Genomic DNA, 17,851 nt, shown 5'->3' on the forward strand with positions numbered 1-17,851 from the left:
GCAAGAACTGTCACTGTCTCTATCTGGTGACAGCAGTAGTAGTCACTCTCTCTTTGTTCAAAAAAGCGATTACACTGTGCAAAAGCAGATACTGTCTTCAATGTGAAAGGGAGGTCATGTCCTCGGTATTGTTTTAGGGAACGATGACCTAAGGAGTTCATATTCAACAAATATGAACAAATACACAGGGTGGGATAGTCATCGGAATGCCCCGTTGAGTTGTTTTCTGGGGAAATAAACGGTATTTTAATTATTATCGTTTCTCCACAAGAACTAACTTGCTGGCAGCGTGGAGTGTTTTTTGAAAGAGCCTTCATGCAATCACTCACTCTCACTATAAAACAAAGAATTGCTGTCTGTCTGTCCTTATGTCTTTCATATGTCTTGAGAACCTCTGATCTGTCCTTCATATACTTAGCAGCGATTTGGATGTGTTTTTACCTCGTGACTAGTTTCTGATCATGAGTAACCGTGTCTTGGGCGTGGATTTAGAGATTTGAGAGTCCCAGACTGATTTACTTTTCACCCTTTCTCTATCTGGGAATGTTGGTATTGGCAGTGGTAGAAGAAGTTATCTCAACCATTTTTGAAACTGCCATGTTGGGGTTGGGGAGACCAATAACTCTGGCAGCCATGTTGGTAATGGGTTTGAGTTTAGCCCGTTAAGTAACGGTGATATTCATGTGCCTCCCCTTGCTTGGACCATGGCCATTTTGATCTCAAGCACACATCTGTAAAGTTGTGTGATTGCTTCTTGCATGGTTGCAAATGTGACATCATCTGTGACATCATCTGCCCACAGAAATACAAACACCTGGCAGAAGTGCTCAAACCGGCCTCTGCGGTAGGTCCCGCTACAGTAGGTGCAATAATGACACACACACAGACACACACACGCACACACATACACAGACAGACTCACGGGGGGTAAACAATACCTGTCAGTGAGGATGGATCCAGATAAGGTCAAGGCTGTAACTGAATGGCCGACTCCCTCCTCCCGGAAACAGCTCCAACAATTTCTGGGGTTTGCCAACTTCTACCGCCGATTCATCAGCAACTACAGTAAGCTAGCAGCCCCACTCACTGGGCTCACCTCTTCCAAGACCATATTTGTATGGACACCAGAGACCGGTCAGGCATTCAAACTCCTCAAGGAACGGTTCTCCTCCTCCCCCATCCTGATTCAGCCCGACGACACCCGACAGTTCTTTGTTGAAGTGGACGCCTCTGACACAGGCCTGGGGGCCATCCTGTCACAACGTTCGGACTCGGACTCTAAGCTTCGCCCTTGCGCCTACTATTCCCACCGGTTGAACCCAGCAGAGAGAAACTACGATATTGGAAACCGGGAACTGCTGGCAATTAAGCTGGCTCTCGATGAGTGGAGACACTGGCTCGAGGGGGCTGTTCATCCGTTCGTGGTCTGGACGGACCATAAGAACCTGGGGTACATTCGGACGGCCAAGCGGTTAAACTCTCGCCAGGCTCGGTGGTCATTATTCTTCGGACGTTTTGACTTCACCATCTCCTACCGTCCAGGCCACAAGAATACCAAGCCTGACGCGCTCTCTCGCCAGTTCTCTCCCGAGGGTCACTCCTCCAGTCCTGGTACCATCCTCCCTGCAACCTGTGTGGCAGCCGCTCTCACCTGGGAGATTGAATCAGTGGTGCAGGACGCTCTCCGGACCACGCCAGACCCCGGAGGCGGGCCTCCCAGCCGCCTTTTTGTTCCCCTGTCCGCATGCTCCCAAGTGCTCCAGTGGGCGCACACCTCCCGGTTCTCCTGTCACCCTGGCGTCAGACGCACCATTGATCTGCTTCGGAGAACCTTTTGGTGGACATCGCTGGCGGCAGACACTAGAGCATTTGTCCTCGCCTGCTCAACCTGTGGCCGCAATAAAGCGTCACACCGACTTCCCGCCGGCTTGCTGCAACCCCTCCCAGTGCCACATCGTCCCTGGTCCCATATCGCCCTGGACTTCGTCACAGGCCTGCCACCCTCGCAAGGAAACACGGTCATCGTTACGGTGGTTGACCGCATCTCCGAGACGGCTCACTTCCTCGTTCTGCGCAAGCTTCCCTGAGCTCAGGAGATGGCTGACATCATGGTCAGCCAGGTGTTCCGTCTGCATGGGATCCCTGTGGACATTGTGTCAGGCCGAGGCCCGCAGTTCATATCCCAGGTCTGGAGAGCCGGGTCCTCGACGCGACCATCAGTCTGTCCTCTGGGTTCCACCCCCAGTCCAACGGGCAGATGGAGAGACTTAATCAGGAGCTCGGGGCCTCCCTCCGCTGCGTGGCAGCATTGAATCCCTCCAGCTGGAGTACTCGCCTGTCTTGGGTGGAATATGCCCACAACTCCCATACATCATCAGCTGCTGGTCACACTCCATTCGAGGCCTCCCTGGGGTACCAGCCACCTCTGTTCCCCGCCCAGGAGGTGGAGATAGCCATTCCCTCAGTTCAGCTCCACCTTCGTCGCTGCAGGAAGGTGTGGAGGGAGACCCGGGCCGCTCTTCTCCGTACGGCGGAACAAAATAAACGTTTGGCGGATCGCCGCTGCATCCCTGCTCCACATTACCAAGTCGGTCAAATGGTGTGGCTCTCCGCCACGGACATCCCATTACGGACAACACAGTTAAAGTCTATCAATGTTGGATTCTGCATGTAGAAACATCTGTACTCCTGCACAACTTGTAGCAAAACTGTTTTTGAATTGTCTGTTCCCCTCAAAAAGATTGGTTAGTCTTCTGTAAGTTCTGAATCCTGCAGTATACATTCTCATTTACAAACAGGTGTTGGGATCTAAAGGAGCGTGTTTGGGTTATCAGCATTTAAGAAACTGAATTCTTGACATCAATAGAATTATTGATGTATGTAACAATTATTAATGATTATTAATAAAAACAGGGCACCACCCTGCGAACAGGGACCAATAACCAAACGACAAAACTAAGTCTCATAATTAGTAGTCACTCATAATGTCAATAGTCTGCGTATGACTATACATTCAGTGACAGTGAAGGTTTTAAGTTCGAGCACAGGCTACTACATACAGTCTTATCAAATACATATGCACAAGTAATCACAGACGACTGCTCCTTAAAGTATAACAGAGTTTATTAAATCAAGATAATAAATGATCAAATCAATTAATATTTCAACCAACAAACGTTATCATACAATTTTATATGCCTAAACTAAAGAATGAATAAAATGGATGAGGGTGTATGTCTGTGTGTGTGTGTATGTGTGTGTGGGTCTGTGGGTGAAAAGGAGGGGGAGTCTTACAGCTACCGCTAAAGACTACAAAGATGGCGGCGTCGAGTGACGCGGGCCAAAAGGGGAGGGGCCTTAAGATACTACAGCTAAAAAAAACTACAAAGATGGCGGAGTCGAGTGACGCGGGCCAAAATGGCAGTGAGACTGCTGTACATAATTACGTGTGCCTGGGCAGCACGTGATGTGAGGCGATCGTTTGAACGGGGTTTCCCCAGGGGCAGAGATAAGAAAGAGAGCAAAGGTGGGAGTCATGAATCAAACTTCTGCGTGCGGTCCGCGTTGTAGTGAGCCTGAGTTCGATGGTTCTAGCACGCATAAGTATACCGCTGTCGTCTTTGAACTGCCGGTAACATATGCCGTGATAAGCCAAGCACCTCAGCTCACTCACAGAGTCGAGTTAATGAAAAGAGACCTCCCACACGAATGGAAGACAATGAATGAAAATAATCCCAAATAAACAGTCATAGCAGTTAATACACGAATACAGCGGAGCTTCTCTCGTCCGCGAGGAGTTGTGCAATATCTCGATGTCACGCGACAGTAACTTAAACACACCAAAAACACGGGAATATCAACATATAAATGAATGACCTGAATTAAATTTACGTTAATTTAAGCTAAGCTATGCCCAGATGCCAAGAATCTTACTTGTCGATGCTTTGTTGCAACGTTGAAGTGTGTTCGTGGCAAAGTGGTCCGTCTTCCTCGTCGGGAAGTGGGAGCAGGGGGGAGCTTGCTTGCAACGCGGCTTTGCCGGCGCTGTGTTGTCGTGGCGTGAGCTCGCTCTGGAGCGAAACGCAGACGTGATCTATCCTCGCTGCAGGGAGGATGATCTAACTTCGGCTGAGACGACGTGGTCGGTACGTCTCCCGGTAATCATCGGTCAGGAGAGGATTAGGCGTCTTCCTGCCGGAGTGTGCACCAAAAGAAAAAGAAGCAAAAAGCCGAGAACGGATCGCTGAAGCGGATTCGTTATCGTGGGCTGAGGAGCCTTACTCGAAGTGGAACACTGTCGTTTCGTCCAGCGAAATGGCTTGTGACCTGACCGGGTTTGAGGAGGGGAGAAGGGCCGTGGTTTCCTCGTGGCCAGCGTCGCGCTGGCGGGGAAAGCTGGTTTCTCTGTGGCCTGGACGGGGGTCCGAGGGAAGAGAGCGGTTGCGTGCTCCCTAACTCAACCGAGGTCGAAGGGAAAAAGCCCTGAGATGGGGGCTGCAGACAGTTTTATAGAACAGTGGCTGAACCACAGGGGGTCCCGGAGCCCCTTGGCTCTCGGCCAATGAGACTGCAGCGGTGCACCCAGGTGACTTCAGGAACCATAGTTTTTTTTGGGGGGGGGGGGGATTCACACCCTAGTGTGACATTCCTTTGCTCTCCTCAAACTACAAATCAGGATGAAACCTTTGCTTGAAACAGTGAAGGACTGATTCTTTGTCCACAGCACATGTTTAAGCCATATGGTCAGACCCCAACACAGGGGTGGTAGTATTTACAGTATACAGTACTACATTGTGCTGGGAAAGATGGCGAACTGAAACTTGAGCATGAACGGCCCATGTTGATCTTTGCCATGCAAGAGGACTTCTAGATCAGCAATGGCGTGGCCATACTGACAAGCTGCATACTATACCTGTCATAAACCTTTAAGAGTCCCTTAAACCAGAGCGCTACCGGGAGCAGTAGCCCACATTGCAACACCAGAAAGACATGTTAAACATGTAGCAACAAATCCTGCATACCCAAATACGTCTGTATTCATTTGCATGTCATGGAGGAGCATTTACAATCTGCCTTCCTCCTCAGCCTTGCATCTCATCCTAAAGACATTGGCCTTTAATACAGGAATGAGCTGTCCAAATAGACCAATGTCTTATGGTTTCCTGGAATGGGAACATGTATAGAGGTCTGATTGGTTGTTTTTTGCGGAATTTAGATGGAATGAATACCTATAGGTATAGTGACATGTAATAAACAGTTCTGATTCTGATTCTGAGAGTACTTTGTCAGTATTTCAGAGCGAGAACCAATGTGGCAACTATTCTCTTCAATCTGTGTAGATGGATAATAATAATAATAATAATTGTTTATTTTATATAGCGCTTTTCTTAGTACTCAAAGACGCTTTACAAGGTTCCATGCACACCATTCGCCCAGTCATACCGGTGATGGTAAGCTACGTCTGTAGCCACAGCTGCCCTGGGGCAGACTGACGTTGTGACGGATGTTACAATTCACTTACGTCAGTGGAAAAACACCTGTGTCATAGCTCATTCGTCTTTGCTTGTTTATTGTTTGATCTTTCACCTTTCTTTACCTTTTAAAGCGAGGTGAAAGCCCAGCAGTTGTAGGAGTGACGCCACCAGGGGGCGACACAACTACAACTGCTGGACAGCATCTGCAGTAAGAGCATGCCTGACAATATGATCTGTTGAGAGAGAACTTTAAGGAACAGAACTGTACAGTATATGAAAAAAACACATCATTGAAGTTTGTATGTCCAAAGTACACACAACAAGACAAGAGCAGCCCAGTGCCACAAAGGCTGAGACTGAGTTTTCAAAGAAAAGCTGAGGAATATATAACAAGCACATGTGCAGTGTTATCTAGGATCTGTGCAAAAAAGTGATTGCACTGTGCACAAGCATATACTGTCTTCAATCTGTACACCGAGTTCATGTCCTCGGTATTGTTTTTGGGGAATGATGGTCTTCGGAGTTCATTTTCTACAAATATGAACAAACACACATGGTGGGTCAGTGGAATCAATTTCAGTTGTTTTCTGGAGGAAGAAATACGTTAATCATCAGTTTCTCCTCAGTAACTAAATTGCTGGCAGGATGGAGTGTTTTTTGAAAGAGCCTTCATACAACCACTCACTCTAACTATAAAACAAGGAATCTCTGTATGTCCGTATGTCTTTCACACGTCTTGAGAACCGCTGATCTGACCTACTTCATACTTAGGAGCACCTCTGGTGTGTTAGAACCCAGAAAAGTACTCAGAAAAATGTCTTTAGTAAACCTATGAAGTATTAATAATACAACTGTGAATACCACGCAGTACAATCCTGCGTTCAAACTTTTTCTTCAAGTGAAGAGTGAAAGAGAGCACAATGAGCACAATATCATTGAGTCAATTTAATAAAAAATTATATTAATTTCATTTCTATTCATGATGGAGCTTTCAATGTTAATATAATGCTGGATAGTTCAATGAAGAACAATGAATATATTTTAATTGTCATATTTTGTGAGTCAAATTTGAATCAGCAATGTGATCAGTAACATTTCTCTGTCGTACTACAATGCAATTCTGAAGTAGAAGGACTCAGTACATATTAGCCTATACAGATGAGTTGTTTATTTTTAAATGCTTTAGGGGCCCTTTGTAAGTTATCATCAAGCTTTTGTGGACTATGTAATGAAACAGTGACGTTTAGCTCATTGAGGACATAGGGTAGTCAAAATAGCAGTGGACTCTGAGCTAAATAATACAATGACTGAATATTTTCAGCATGTTTGCTGTTGTATGCTTGAGGTTGCATGTACTGTAGTGTCACACACATGAATGAGCAGTCAGCTGTCTTCAATAATGCTACCAGTGACTTTTTCTTCATCTTGTTTTTCTATTCATTTTTGGATAATAGCACTTAGGTCACAATAGCATAAAAGTATCTTACATAAAATACAAGAGTATGTTGCGTGCCACATCATTTAATATAGTTTGGACAAAACATTTCTCTCACCACTAAAAACCCACAGAAATAATAATCACAGTCAGTTGTACAATATCTTGTACAGTTAGCATTTCTCAACATACATTTGGTATTCAGTACAAGACATCTCTGCTTTGTTTCCTTCAATGCTGCAGATGTGCAAAATGCTGTTAGTTAAAGCTCCTTCATCTGATATATAAAAGTATCCTCTATGACGTACACGTTGAGTAGATCATGTGTGTTTAACTGAATCACACAGTCACACACTTTAACAATCACCAGTTATTCTGTTGTTTTTGTTTAGTTAATAAACCATTGTGGTATAATATTACCCGGTGCACATATGTTAATGTAGCACGATTGACGAAATCATTTCCTCACAAAATATAGGTTGATTTCTCCCATAATGAATATTAATCAGTATTGGATTATTAATTGCTGTTCATTAGACGTAGGTGGTTTGGTTTTGATTGACATCCCAGTGAGCACCCAATGAAGTAATCCCTGCACTGTTGAAGCGGCCACTGAGCAGTTTGAGCTCCGCATTCGGGTCCACTGGGTAGAAGTTGAAGGAGTTCTGTAACAAAGCATCAAAAGTTAAAAGTTAACACATGACCATGAGTATTAGTATCGATAAATCCAACAAACATAAAGGATAGAAGGTAATTACATATAATGGCTGGCCGACGACCAGAAAGCGCCCTCTGGAGGTCACAACATACATCTGATAGACATAGTTGCTGTGGTATTTTCCAGAGACCTGAAACATGACAGTGAGATCTCATTAACACAGTTGGTACATGTGGTTAGACCTTGATGAGTAAAATAATTGTATGTATCACATAATCATGAATGAATATAGTGTAATATAAATATTATAAAATATATCCAATAATAAATGCTACTCCTGGTAATATTCATTGGACCAGTATCATGAAAACATTTGTATGATAACAAAGAAATTTAAATATCTATGAATGTCAAAAAATATTGCATGACATTGTCTTAACAAAATAATTCAATTTTACAGAAAAATAGGTCGTCTTATCTCTGTTCAGATTCAACTAATATTTTAGTATCGGTGACTCTCTGACCTGAACAATGGTCTCTCCATCAAAGAGGATCAGCTCTTGTGCAGAGCCTACTACGCGACCAACTACTTCACTCCAAATGGCACCGTTGCGCACCTGGATACTGCAAGGTGAGACACAAGCGAGAGGGAACACACTGATTATATACATAAGAGGACATGATCAGGTAGAAACAAATGATGCACAGTCATAATGTAGCTGGATATTCGTAGGAGTAGACAGTAGAGCAAATTTATAAAGAGCAGGTTATTAAGAGGAGGCTGAACCATATGGTTCACTTTTCAAAAGAGCAAGACCGTCTGCAGCATTTGAAAAACAAATCCAATAGACCCTCCCTTTGACTACGAAGAGAAAACTGCAACACCCTGTCCATCATAGAAATGTAGGGTGCATAACTGATTCAAAATGGTGTTTCATTAACTTGTTATTAAATAATTTTCACAATATGCCCCAAATTGCACACAGACAATATATGGAACATAGAATAGTTTGTTAATCAAATGCTACAGCTGCTGTGCTTTTGATCTAGAGCTATAACTGAGCAGTTCTTACCACTGTCAGTGGCAGGCTCTGGTCAAGCTGCAATAAGATATAAATCTAACGCAGAAAAATGAATAAATGACACATGCCTGCTCTGACCACCCTCCCTTCAGCTCAAACACAAAATACATAACACTCCCTCTTTTTTGACCCCTTCACCCCCTTAATAATGTATTTACAGTCCTTAACACATGTGGACAAGAGGGAAGACAGACTGACCCAGTGATGTAAGCGTTACTAATCTCCCAGACTCTGATCGCTGTGATCCTTCCGTTTCCTCCTTCTGTGGAGAAAGAAGTGCCAGAACCTCCTCCAACAGAAGGAGAGTAGGAGTAGGGCACAATGGGAGCTGGAGAAGTAAAACAACAATATTAAGTGATGGACAAGAGGAAGCTACTGCTCTTTGACTCAACTTGACTGAACTGTTAATATACAAAGATCTTATTCGAAGCTACAGAGATGTTTATGTAAAAAGTATGGAATTGGCATAAAAAGACTGAAGATGGGTTGAAACCTTACCAGCCAGGCAGCTGGTGCAGAGCACAGCGACGATCAGGAAGGAAAACATTCTGGTGTGTGAAGACGTCCGGAGACAACACTGGAATCAGAAGCCAAGTCATCATCATCATCATCATCATCATTACCATCATGTAATATCAATAATTCTTCAGACATGAAAATGCTGATAAACGTCAGTTAAAACGTGCAGATACAGATGTTGAAACTCACCTGCAGTCTAGATCTCCTGAAAACAGCTTGAGTCCTGAGCAAAGGATGAGATGACACTGAGAGACTGGCACTCACTTATATACAGGTGTCCGTCCCTCACAAAGCACGCACACACATCCACTAACATTCATACTAAACAGCCCCTGACAGCTGAACAATAGCAGACACAAGTTAAACCAGGAAGAGAAAAATGATCTTGAAGTTTCAGTTCAGGAATTTAGTTTGTAGCGCACTTACGGGAAAGGCAGTCACTGTGATTCACCGACCTAAACCGTCACTGTGATTCACCGACCTAAACCGTCACTGTGACTCACCGACCTAAACCTGTTGGTTAATCTCTCTCTAATCTGTGTCTCATAAATTACTACCTTATTAAATTCTAATTAGTAGAGCTGTAACATTCTTGATACATTTGCTCCTAAAACCTGTGTAACATCATTTAAAATCATTTTGGGTCACTACAATGCATCTCAAAGTTAATTCTTGAGCGTTGGAAAAGTAGTTGGTAAAGCAATCTCACCTCAAGGTCCATTTAGTAGCAGCTGTTCTGGAGCTTTCATTCTTTTCACATGATCTGTATTTGCAGAAAGAGTTTGCCCAGTTGTCATGGAAATGGAAATGTTCAAATTTTAATAATTTCTAAACACTTCAAGCACATCTCACCCATGTTGGGTAAAAGAGGGTTAGAAAAACAACGTCTCAAAGCAAATCCCTTGTTGGAAACATCATGGACAAAAAGACCTTGAAGCTACTGTGATGAACTTTAATTTGGTGTTGGTTTTGACGGTCCCTCCAGACAAAGCAGTAGTGTTTTCGAGCACCAGATGCACTTTAGAAAAGCCGTCATTTTACTGGAGCAGGGTCTGACAGTGTGCCTTTGCATTGTGTTTAATGTTCATTGTTGTGCATCATTCACCAAGTCAGATACCTTGTGTGTGTAACTTACTCGGCAATAAACCGTCCTGATTCTGATTCTGCGCAGTTCTGGTTCTCTCATGCCTCCCTTTCCTCCAGCGGGCCCAACAACTTGGCCTGGGCCTCCTGCAGCGTGGTGCTCGGTGTTTGCTGCCAGCGGGCACTGGCGGAGCAGCAAGGCGAACCTCTGCTCCTGGAGGAAGAGCCGCCGCTGCTCTCCTCTCACCGGAGCTCCGACTTCAGGTCGAAAGGCTGCAGCGGATCTGAGTCTCTCCACTGTGGGCTTGCTGCTGACGGAGGCCCCGCTGGAGTCTGAACTGAAGGAGTTTCGGGTGAACCTGCGTGATTTCATCGGATTTTGCCAGAATCAGACTTGGTGACACTGACGACAAGCATTAATGAGAACTGTATAGAAATAGACGTATTCTCGGTGATGGTCTTGTTTACTTTTGAAGGTCATATCGAATCATCAGTATTAAATTGAGACAGTTTCGTTAACAGTCAAAAGTTCCTCACAGTAACTTTAAAGTGTGAAAAAACAAAAACGAAGATCATGTGATATGATTGAAATCCCAGGAACGGCTACTAAAAACGACCTTGAGGTGTTTGGTCACATAATACTATTGTTTGTCAAACCAGGAACTGATAGAATTCCCTCAGTTTGACAACCTTCTCTTGTTAAAGGATGAAACCACCCCTTAAATAAAACACGCTCTGAACACTTGGCATCCATCAGTGTAACCAGGAAATGACATGTGAGGAAAGTACATCATTTAACTGGTTCTACTGGAACAAAGATTATTTTTAGGACACACTTATCGCAACCCTCCCTGTTTGTGTTTGTACATGAAGCCAACACCTTTCTGATCAGTATAAACTTGCTTAGTTTTGTCACTATGCGTATTTCATTTGTCTAACTTGAAAACGACAAATACATTACAGATACACTGATATCTGAAATATCAGTGTAGTACGACTACTACTAATAATAATAATCAGAAAATGAATTCACAAATATTCAGATCAACACACACATCACCATTCACAGTCGTCTTTCAACTTTATTCATCACTGTCAAATGACAGTGTAGTGCATTCATGAAAGTCAAAGAGATCAATGTTCCATATTACAAGAAATGAACATGTCGGAACAGAAGGGTACATCAATGTTATTGTATTGCTATGATAAAAAACAAAGACTGGCCGGATTGTAATGGTGTTTGACTGGCTGCCATGCAGGTGCACTGAAACATGTCAGTAACTCAGCAGATTTGTGATGTTAAATCGATATCCTTAACTTATTTGAAAAGAAACCAACCCTGCTTAAAGTCATGTTTCACACCAGAAAACCTTTTCCTTCAGTGATATTGAAACATCCAGCAAGAGTCTTTTGTTGTGAAACAGGAATGATGGGTTTAAAAAAGTGTTGAGGAGCAAACAGGAATGAGATTCTGTTACAACACTTTGATTAAGTTGAGGTGGTGCATGAAGAGTGTTTGGAAGTTGGAAATGACTCATGCAAAAACAAATGAATGGTTCGATAGGCCTTATAAACAAAAGTGTCACGAAACACCACCTTTTGTTTTGTTTTTTAGTTTGATTTATTTCAATTTTCCATCTGCAAAGTTGCACACCCAAATGTATACCCAAAAGTAATAATTGGCATTATATGTCATCGCAATACTCAGCATATCACAGTATCGTGAATATATCTTACAACCTGTTGTAGGAGCAAGGAATTTGGCCGTCTCTTAGTCACTGATGGTAATCGTGTTTTTGTGTTATTTTGTGTTGGCGTGTGGGTGTGTCACCAGGCATTCTTAGCGAGTTATTATTATAGCCTGCAAAGACCTGTATATCCAAAAGTTACATCTCATGTGGTGAAACTATTGTTTTTACAACCTGTCACTAAATGTTTATGTGCTGCTAAGAAAATCATGAACTGTATATAGATATATATATATATGTATATTGTTGAATACAGCTTGTTAGATAGACAGACAGACAGACAGACAGACAGACAGACAGACAGACAGACAGACAGACAGATAACAAAACAGTTAAAGTCTATCAATGTTGGATTCTGCATGTAGAAACATCTGTACTCCTGCACAACTTGTAGCAAAACTGTTTTTGAATTGTCTGTTCCCCTCAAAAAGATTGGTTAGTCTTCTGTAAGTTCTGAATCCTGCAGTATACATTCTCATTTACAAACAGGGGTGGTAGTATTTACAGTATACAGTACTACATTGTGCTGGGAAAGATGGCGAACTGAAACTTGAGCATGAACGGCCCATGTTGATCTTTGCCATGCAAGAGGACTTCTAGATCAGCAATGGTGTGGCCATACTGACAAGCTGCATACTATACCTGTCATAAACACCAGAAAGACATGTTAAACATGTAGCAACAAATCCTGCATACCCAAATACGTCTGTATTCATTTGCATGTCATGGAGGAGCATTTACAATCTGCCTTCCTCCTCAGCCTTGCATCTCATCCTAAAGACATTGGCCTTTAATACAGGAATGAGCTGTCCAAATAGACCAATGTCTTATGGTTTCCTGGAATGGGAACATGTATAGAGGTCTGATTGGTTGTTTTTTGCGGAATTTAGATGGAATGAATACCTATAGGTATAGTGACATGTAATAAACAGTTCTGATTCTGATTCTGAGAGTACTTTGTCAGTATTTCAGAGCGAGAACCAATGTGGCAACTATTCTCTTCAATCTGTGTAGATGGATGTTACAATTCACTTACGTCAGTGGAAAAACACCTGTGTCATAGCTCATTCGTCTTTGCTTGTTTATTGTTTGATCTTTCACCTTTCTTTACCTTTTAAAGCGAGGTGAAAGCCCAGCAGTTGTAGGAGTGACGCCACCAGGGGGCGACACAACTACAACTGCTGGACAGCATCTGCAGTAAGAGCATGCCTGACAATATGATCTGTTGAGAGAGAACTTTAAGGAACAGAACTGTACAGTATATGAAAAAAACACATCATTGAAGTTTGTATGTCCAAAGTACACACAACAAGACAAGAGCAGCCCAGTGCCACAAAGGCTGAGACTGAGTTTTCAAAGAAAAGCTGAGGAATATATAACAAGCACATGTGCAGTGTTATCTAGGATCTGTGCAAAAAAAGTGATTGCACTGTGCACAAGCATATACTGTCTTCAATCTGGAGACCGAGTTCATGTCCTCGGTATTGTTTTTGGGGAATGATGGTCTTCGGAGTTCATTTTCTACAAATATGAACAAACACACATGGTGGGTCAGTGGAATCAATTTCAGTTGTTTTCTGGAGGAAAAAATACGTTAATCATCAGTTTCTCCTCAGTAACTAAATTGCTGGCAGGATGGAGTGTTTTTTGAAAGAGCCTTCATACAATCACTCACTCTAACTATAAAACAAGGAATCTCTGTATGTCCGTATGTCTTTCACACGTCTTGAGAACCGCTGATCTGACCTACTTCATACTTAGGAGCACCTCTGGTGTGTTAGAACCCAGAAAAGTACTCAGAAAAATGTCTTTAGTAAACCTATGAAGTATTAATAATACAACTGTGAATACCACGCAGTACAATCCTGCGTTCAAACTTTTTCTTCAAGTGAAGAGTGAAAGAGAGCACAATGAGCACAATATCATTGAGTCAATTTAATAAAAAATTATATTAATTTCATTTCTATTCATGATGGAGCTTTCAATGTTAATATAATGCTGGATAGTTCAATGAAGAACAATGAATATATTTTAATTGTCATATTTTGTGAGTCAAATCTGAATCAGCAATGTGATCAGTAACATTTCTCTGTAGTACTACAATGCAATTCTGAAGTAGAAGGACTCAGTACATATTAGCCTATACAGATGAGTTGTTTATTTTTAAATGCTTTAGGGGCCCTTTGTAAGTTATCATCAAGCTTTTGTGGACTATGTAATGAAACAGTGACGTTTAGCTCATTGAGGACATAGGGTAGTCAAAATAACAGTGGACTCTGAGCTAAATAATACAATGACTGAATATTTTCAGCATGTTTGCTGTTGTATGCTTGAGGTTGCATGTACTGTAGTGTCACACACATGAATGAGCAGTCAGCTGTCTTCAATAATGCTACCAGTGACTTTTTCTTCATCTTGTTTTTCTATTCATTTTTGGATAATAGCACTTAGGTCACAATAGCATAAAAGTATCTTACATAAAATACAAGAGTATGTTGCGTGCCACATCATTTAATATAGTTTGGACAAAACATTTCTCTCACCACTAAAAACCCACAGAAATAATAATCACAGTCATTTATACAATATCTTGTACAGTTAGCATTTCTCAACATACATTTGGTATTCAGTACAAGACATCTCTGCTTTGTTTCCTTCAATGCTGCAGATGTGCAAAATGCTGTTCGTTAAAGCTCCTTCATCTGATATATAAAAGTATCCTCTATGACGTACACGTTGAGTAGATCATGTGTGTTTAACTGAATCACACAGTCACACACTTTAACAATCACCAGTTATTCTGTTGTTTTTGTTTAGTTAATAAACCATTGTGGTATAATATTACCCGGTGCACATATGTTAATGTAGCACGATTGACTAAATAATTTCTTCACAAAAATATAGGTTGATTTCTCCCGTAATTAATATGAATCAGTGTCGGATTATTGATTGCTGTTCATCAGGCGTAGGTGGTTTAGTTTTGATCCTAGATGACGTCCCAGTGAGCACCCAATGAAGTAATCCCTGCAGTGTTGAAGCGGCCACTGAGCAGTATGAGCACCGCTTTCGGGTCCACTGGGTAGAAGTTGAAGGAGTTCTGTAACAAAGCATCAAAAGTTAAAAGTTAACACATGACCATGAGTATTAGTATCGATAAATCCAACAAACATAAAGGATAGAAGGTAATTACATATAATGGCTGGCCGACGACCAGAAAGCGCCCTCTGGAGGTCACAACATACATCTGATAGACATAGGTGCTGTGGTATTTTCCAGAGACCTGAAACATGACAGTGAGATCTCATTAACACAGTTGGTACATGTGGTTAGACCTTGATGAGTAAAATAATTGTATGTGTTACATAATAATGAATGGATATAGTGTAATATAAATATCATAAAATATATCCAATAAATAATAAATGCAACTCCATAATTCTATTTTACAGAATAATATATATATTTTTTTTAAGTTTCTTTTCCGAGGTTGTCTTATCTCTCTTCAGACTAAACTAATATTTTAGTATCGGTGACTCTCTGACCTGAACAATGGTCTCTCCATCAAAGAGGATCAGCTCTTGTGCAGAGCCTACTACGCGACCAACTACTTCACCCCAAATGGCACCGTTGCGCACCTGGATACTGCAAGGTGAGACACAAGAGAGAGGGAACACACTGATTATATACATAAGAGGACATGATCAGGTAGAAACAAATGATGCACAGTCATAATGTAGCTGGATCCTCGTACGACAACGAGTAGATAATAGAGCAAATGTTTAAAGAGCAGGTTATTGGGTAAAAGGAGGCTGAACCATACTGTATGGTTCACTTTTCAAAAGAGCAAGACCGTCTCCAGCATTTGAAAAAAAATAATTCAATCGACCCTCCCTTTGACTAAGAAGAGAAAACTGCAATACCCTTCTAACTAACAATAATAATACAACACCATTAAATTCGTACAACTTATATAATCGTAGAAATGTAGGATGCATAACTGATTCAAAATGGTGTTTCATTAACTTGTTATTAAATAATTTTCACAATATGCCCCAAATTGCACACAGACAATATATGGAACATAGAATAGTTTGTTAATCAAATGCTACAGCTGCTGTGCTTTTGATCTAGAGCTATAACTGAGCAGTTCTTACCACTGTCAGTGGCAGGCTCTGGTCAAGCTGCAATAAGATATAAATCTAACGCAGAAAAATGAATAAATGACACATGCCTGCTCTGACCACCCTCCCTTCAGCTCAAACACAAAATACATAACACTCCCTCTTTTTTGACCCCTTCACCCCCTTAATAATGTATTTACAGTCCTTAACACATGTGGACAAGAGGGAAGACAGACTGACCCAGTGATGAGAGAGCCACTAATCTCCCAGACTCTGATCGCTGTGATCGTTCCATTTGCTCCTTCTGTGGAGAAAGAAGTGCCAGAACCTCCTCCAACAGAAGGAGAGTAGGAGTAGGAAATCGTGGGAGCTGGAGAAGTAAAACAACGATATTAAGTGATGGACAAGAGGAAGCTACTGCTCTTTGACTCAACTTGACTTAACTGTTAATATACAAAGATCTTATTAGAAGCTACAGAGATGTTTATGTAAAAAGTATGGAATTGGCATGAAAAGACTGAAGATGGGTTGAAACCTTACCAGCCAGGCAGCTGGTGCAGAGCACAGCGACGATCAGGAAGGAAAACATTCTGGTGTGTGAAGACGTCCGGAGACAACACTGGAATCAGAAGCCAAGTCATCATCATCATCATCATCATCATCATCATCATCATCATCATCATCATTATCATCATGTAATATCAATAATTCTTTGGACATGATAAATTAATAAGATCAGTAGAATTTAAATGATCAGGGCCAGTAGCCACAGTAACATGCTAATAGACATCACAGTTAAAACGTGCAGATACAGATGTTGAAACTCACCTGCAGTCTAGATCTCCTGAAAACAGCTTGAGTCCTGAGTAAAGGATGAGATGACAGTGAGAGACTGGCACTCACTTATATACAGGTGTCCGTCCCTCAAAATGTACATTCCCTAACATTCCTACGAAACAGCCTCTGACAGCTGAACAATAGCAGACACAAGTTAAACCAGAAAGAGAAAATTATCTTGAAGTTTCAGGTCAGGAATTTAGTTTCACCGCACTTACGGGAAAGGACGTCACTGTGATTGACCGATATAAACCAGTACGGCACCATTTTTTAACTGGTTCCACTGGAACAAAGATTATTTTCGGACACACATATCGCAACCCTCCCTGTTTGTGTTTGTACATGAAGCCAACACCTTTCTGATCAAGGCAAGGCAAGTTTATTTGTATAGCACATTTCAACAACAAGGTAATTCAAAGTGCTTCACATAAAACCATTAAAAGCATCAAAACATAAGGCAAAAGAAAAGGAGATTTAAAAACAATTAAAGAAACAGTGTAAGAAATAAAATTCAGTCGTAAAAAGTAAAGGAGATTTAAAACATACATTGAAACAATAATTGATGTCTCCCTGAGACATTACGCTGCACGCAATCAACCATACACTGCCGATCTGCGTTTTATAGTGTACGCCTTGCACGAACTCGGTCCCGGAGGAAATGGCGATATATTGTGCAGTCCTTTTAAAACCATTAAAAGCATCAAAACATAAGGCAAAAGAAAAGGAGATTTAACAGCAATTAAGAACAGTGTAAGAAATAAAATGCAGTAGTAAAATGCAGAAATGCAGGAAATTGATTAATATATTAATTGAATGTGGTTCAATTAAAGGCAGCAGCAAACAGAAAAGTCTTCAATCTTGATTTAAATGAGCTGAGGTTCTCAGCAGACCTGC

General features: G+C 41.7%; 2 protein-coding genes across 2 annotated transcripts; both read right to left on the minus strand.

Moving 5' to 3' along the window:
• Window positions 1–7,042: 7,042 nt before the first annotated feature.
• On the minus strand, window positions 7,043–9,219 carry LOC306781709 (zymogen granule membrane protein 16-like). The gene is made up of 5 exons (XM_079274687.1): window positions 9,148–9,219; window positions 8,848–8,977; window positions 8,092–8,191; window positions 7,668–7,757; window positions 7,043–7,574 (listed from the first exon to the last, which is right to left on the minus strand). The coding sequence occupies exons 1-5, from the start codon at window positions 9,194–9,196 to the stop codon at window positions 7,443–7,445; spliced, it is 501 nt and encodes a 166-aa protein (XP_079130813.1). The 5' UTR covers window positions 9,197–9,219; the 3' UTR covers window positions 7,043–7,442.
• A 5,766-nt stretch (window positions 9,220–14,985) lies between these two features.
• On the minus strand, window positions 14,986–17,224 carry LOC306782095 (zymogen granule membrane protein 16-like; the record flags this gene model as incomplete). The annotated part of the gene is made up of 7 exons (XM_079275287.1): window positions 14,986–15,096; window positions 15,190–15,279; window positions 15,542–15,641; window positions 16,361–16,490; window positions 16,661–16,710; window positions 16,949–16,982; window positions 17,176–17,224. 7 exons carry the CDS (start codon window positions 17,222–17,224, stop codon window positions 14,986–14,988), a joined length of 564 nt encoding a protein of 187 aa, XP_079131413.1.
• Between the last annotated feature and the right edge of the window lie 627 nt (window positions 17,225–17,851).

Source organism: Melanostigma gelatinosum, assembly GCF_949748355.1.
Source record: "Melanostigma gelatinosum genome assembly, chromosome: 9".
In the NCBI taxonomy this organism is placed as follows: domain Eukaryota; kingdom Metazoa; phylum Chordata; class Actinopteri; order Perciformes; family Zoarcidae; genus Melanostigma; species Melanostigma gelatinosum.

What these genes read in the sequence shown, in the direction of transcription:
- LOC306781709 (XM_079274687.1), bottom strand. Translation starts at nt 9,196, where the DNA reads ATGTTTTCCTTCCTGATCGTCGCTGTGCTCTGCACCAGCTGCCTGGCT. An exon ending in CTGCACCAGCTGCCTGGCTG is followed by an intron (nt 8,978 to 9,147) that starts GTAAGGTTTCAA and finishes TTACTTCTCCAG; the next exon opens with CTCCCATTGTGCCCTACTCC. An exon ending in ATGGAGAGACCATTGTTCAG is followed by an intron (nt 7,758 to 8,091) that starts GTCAGAGAGTCA and finishes GTCATGTTTCAG; the next exon opens with GTCTCTGGAAAATACCACAG.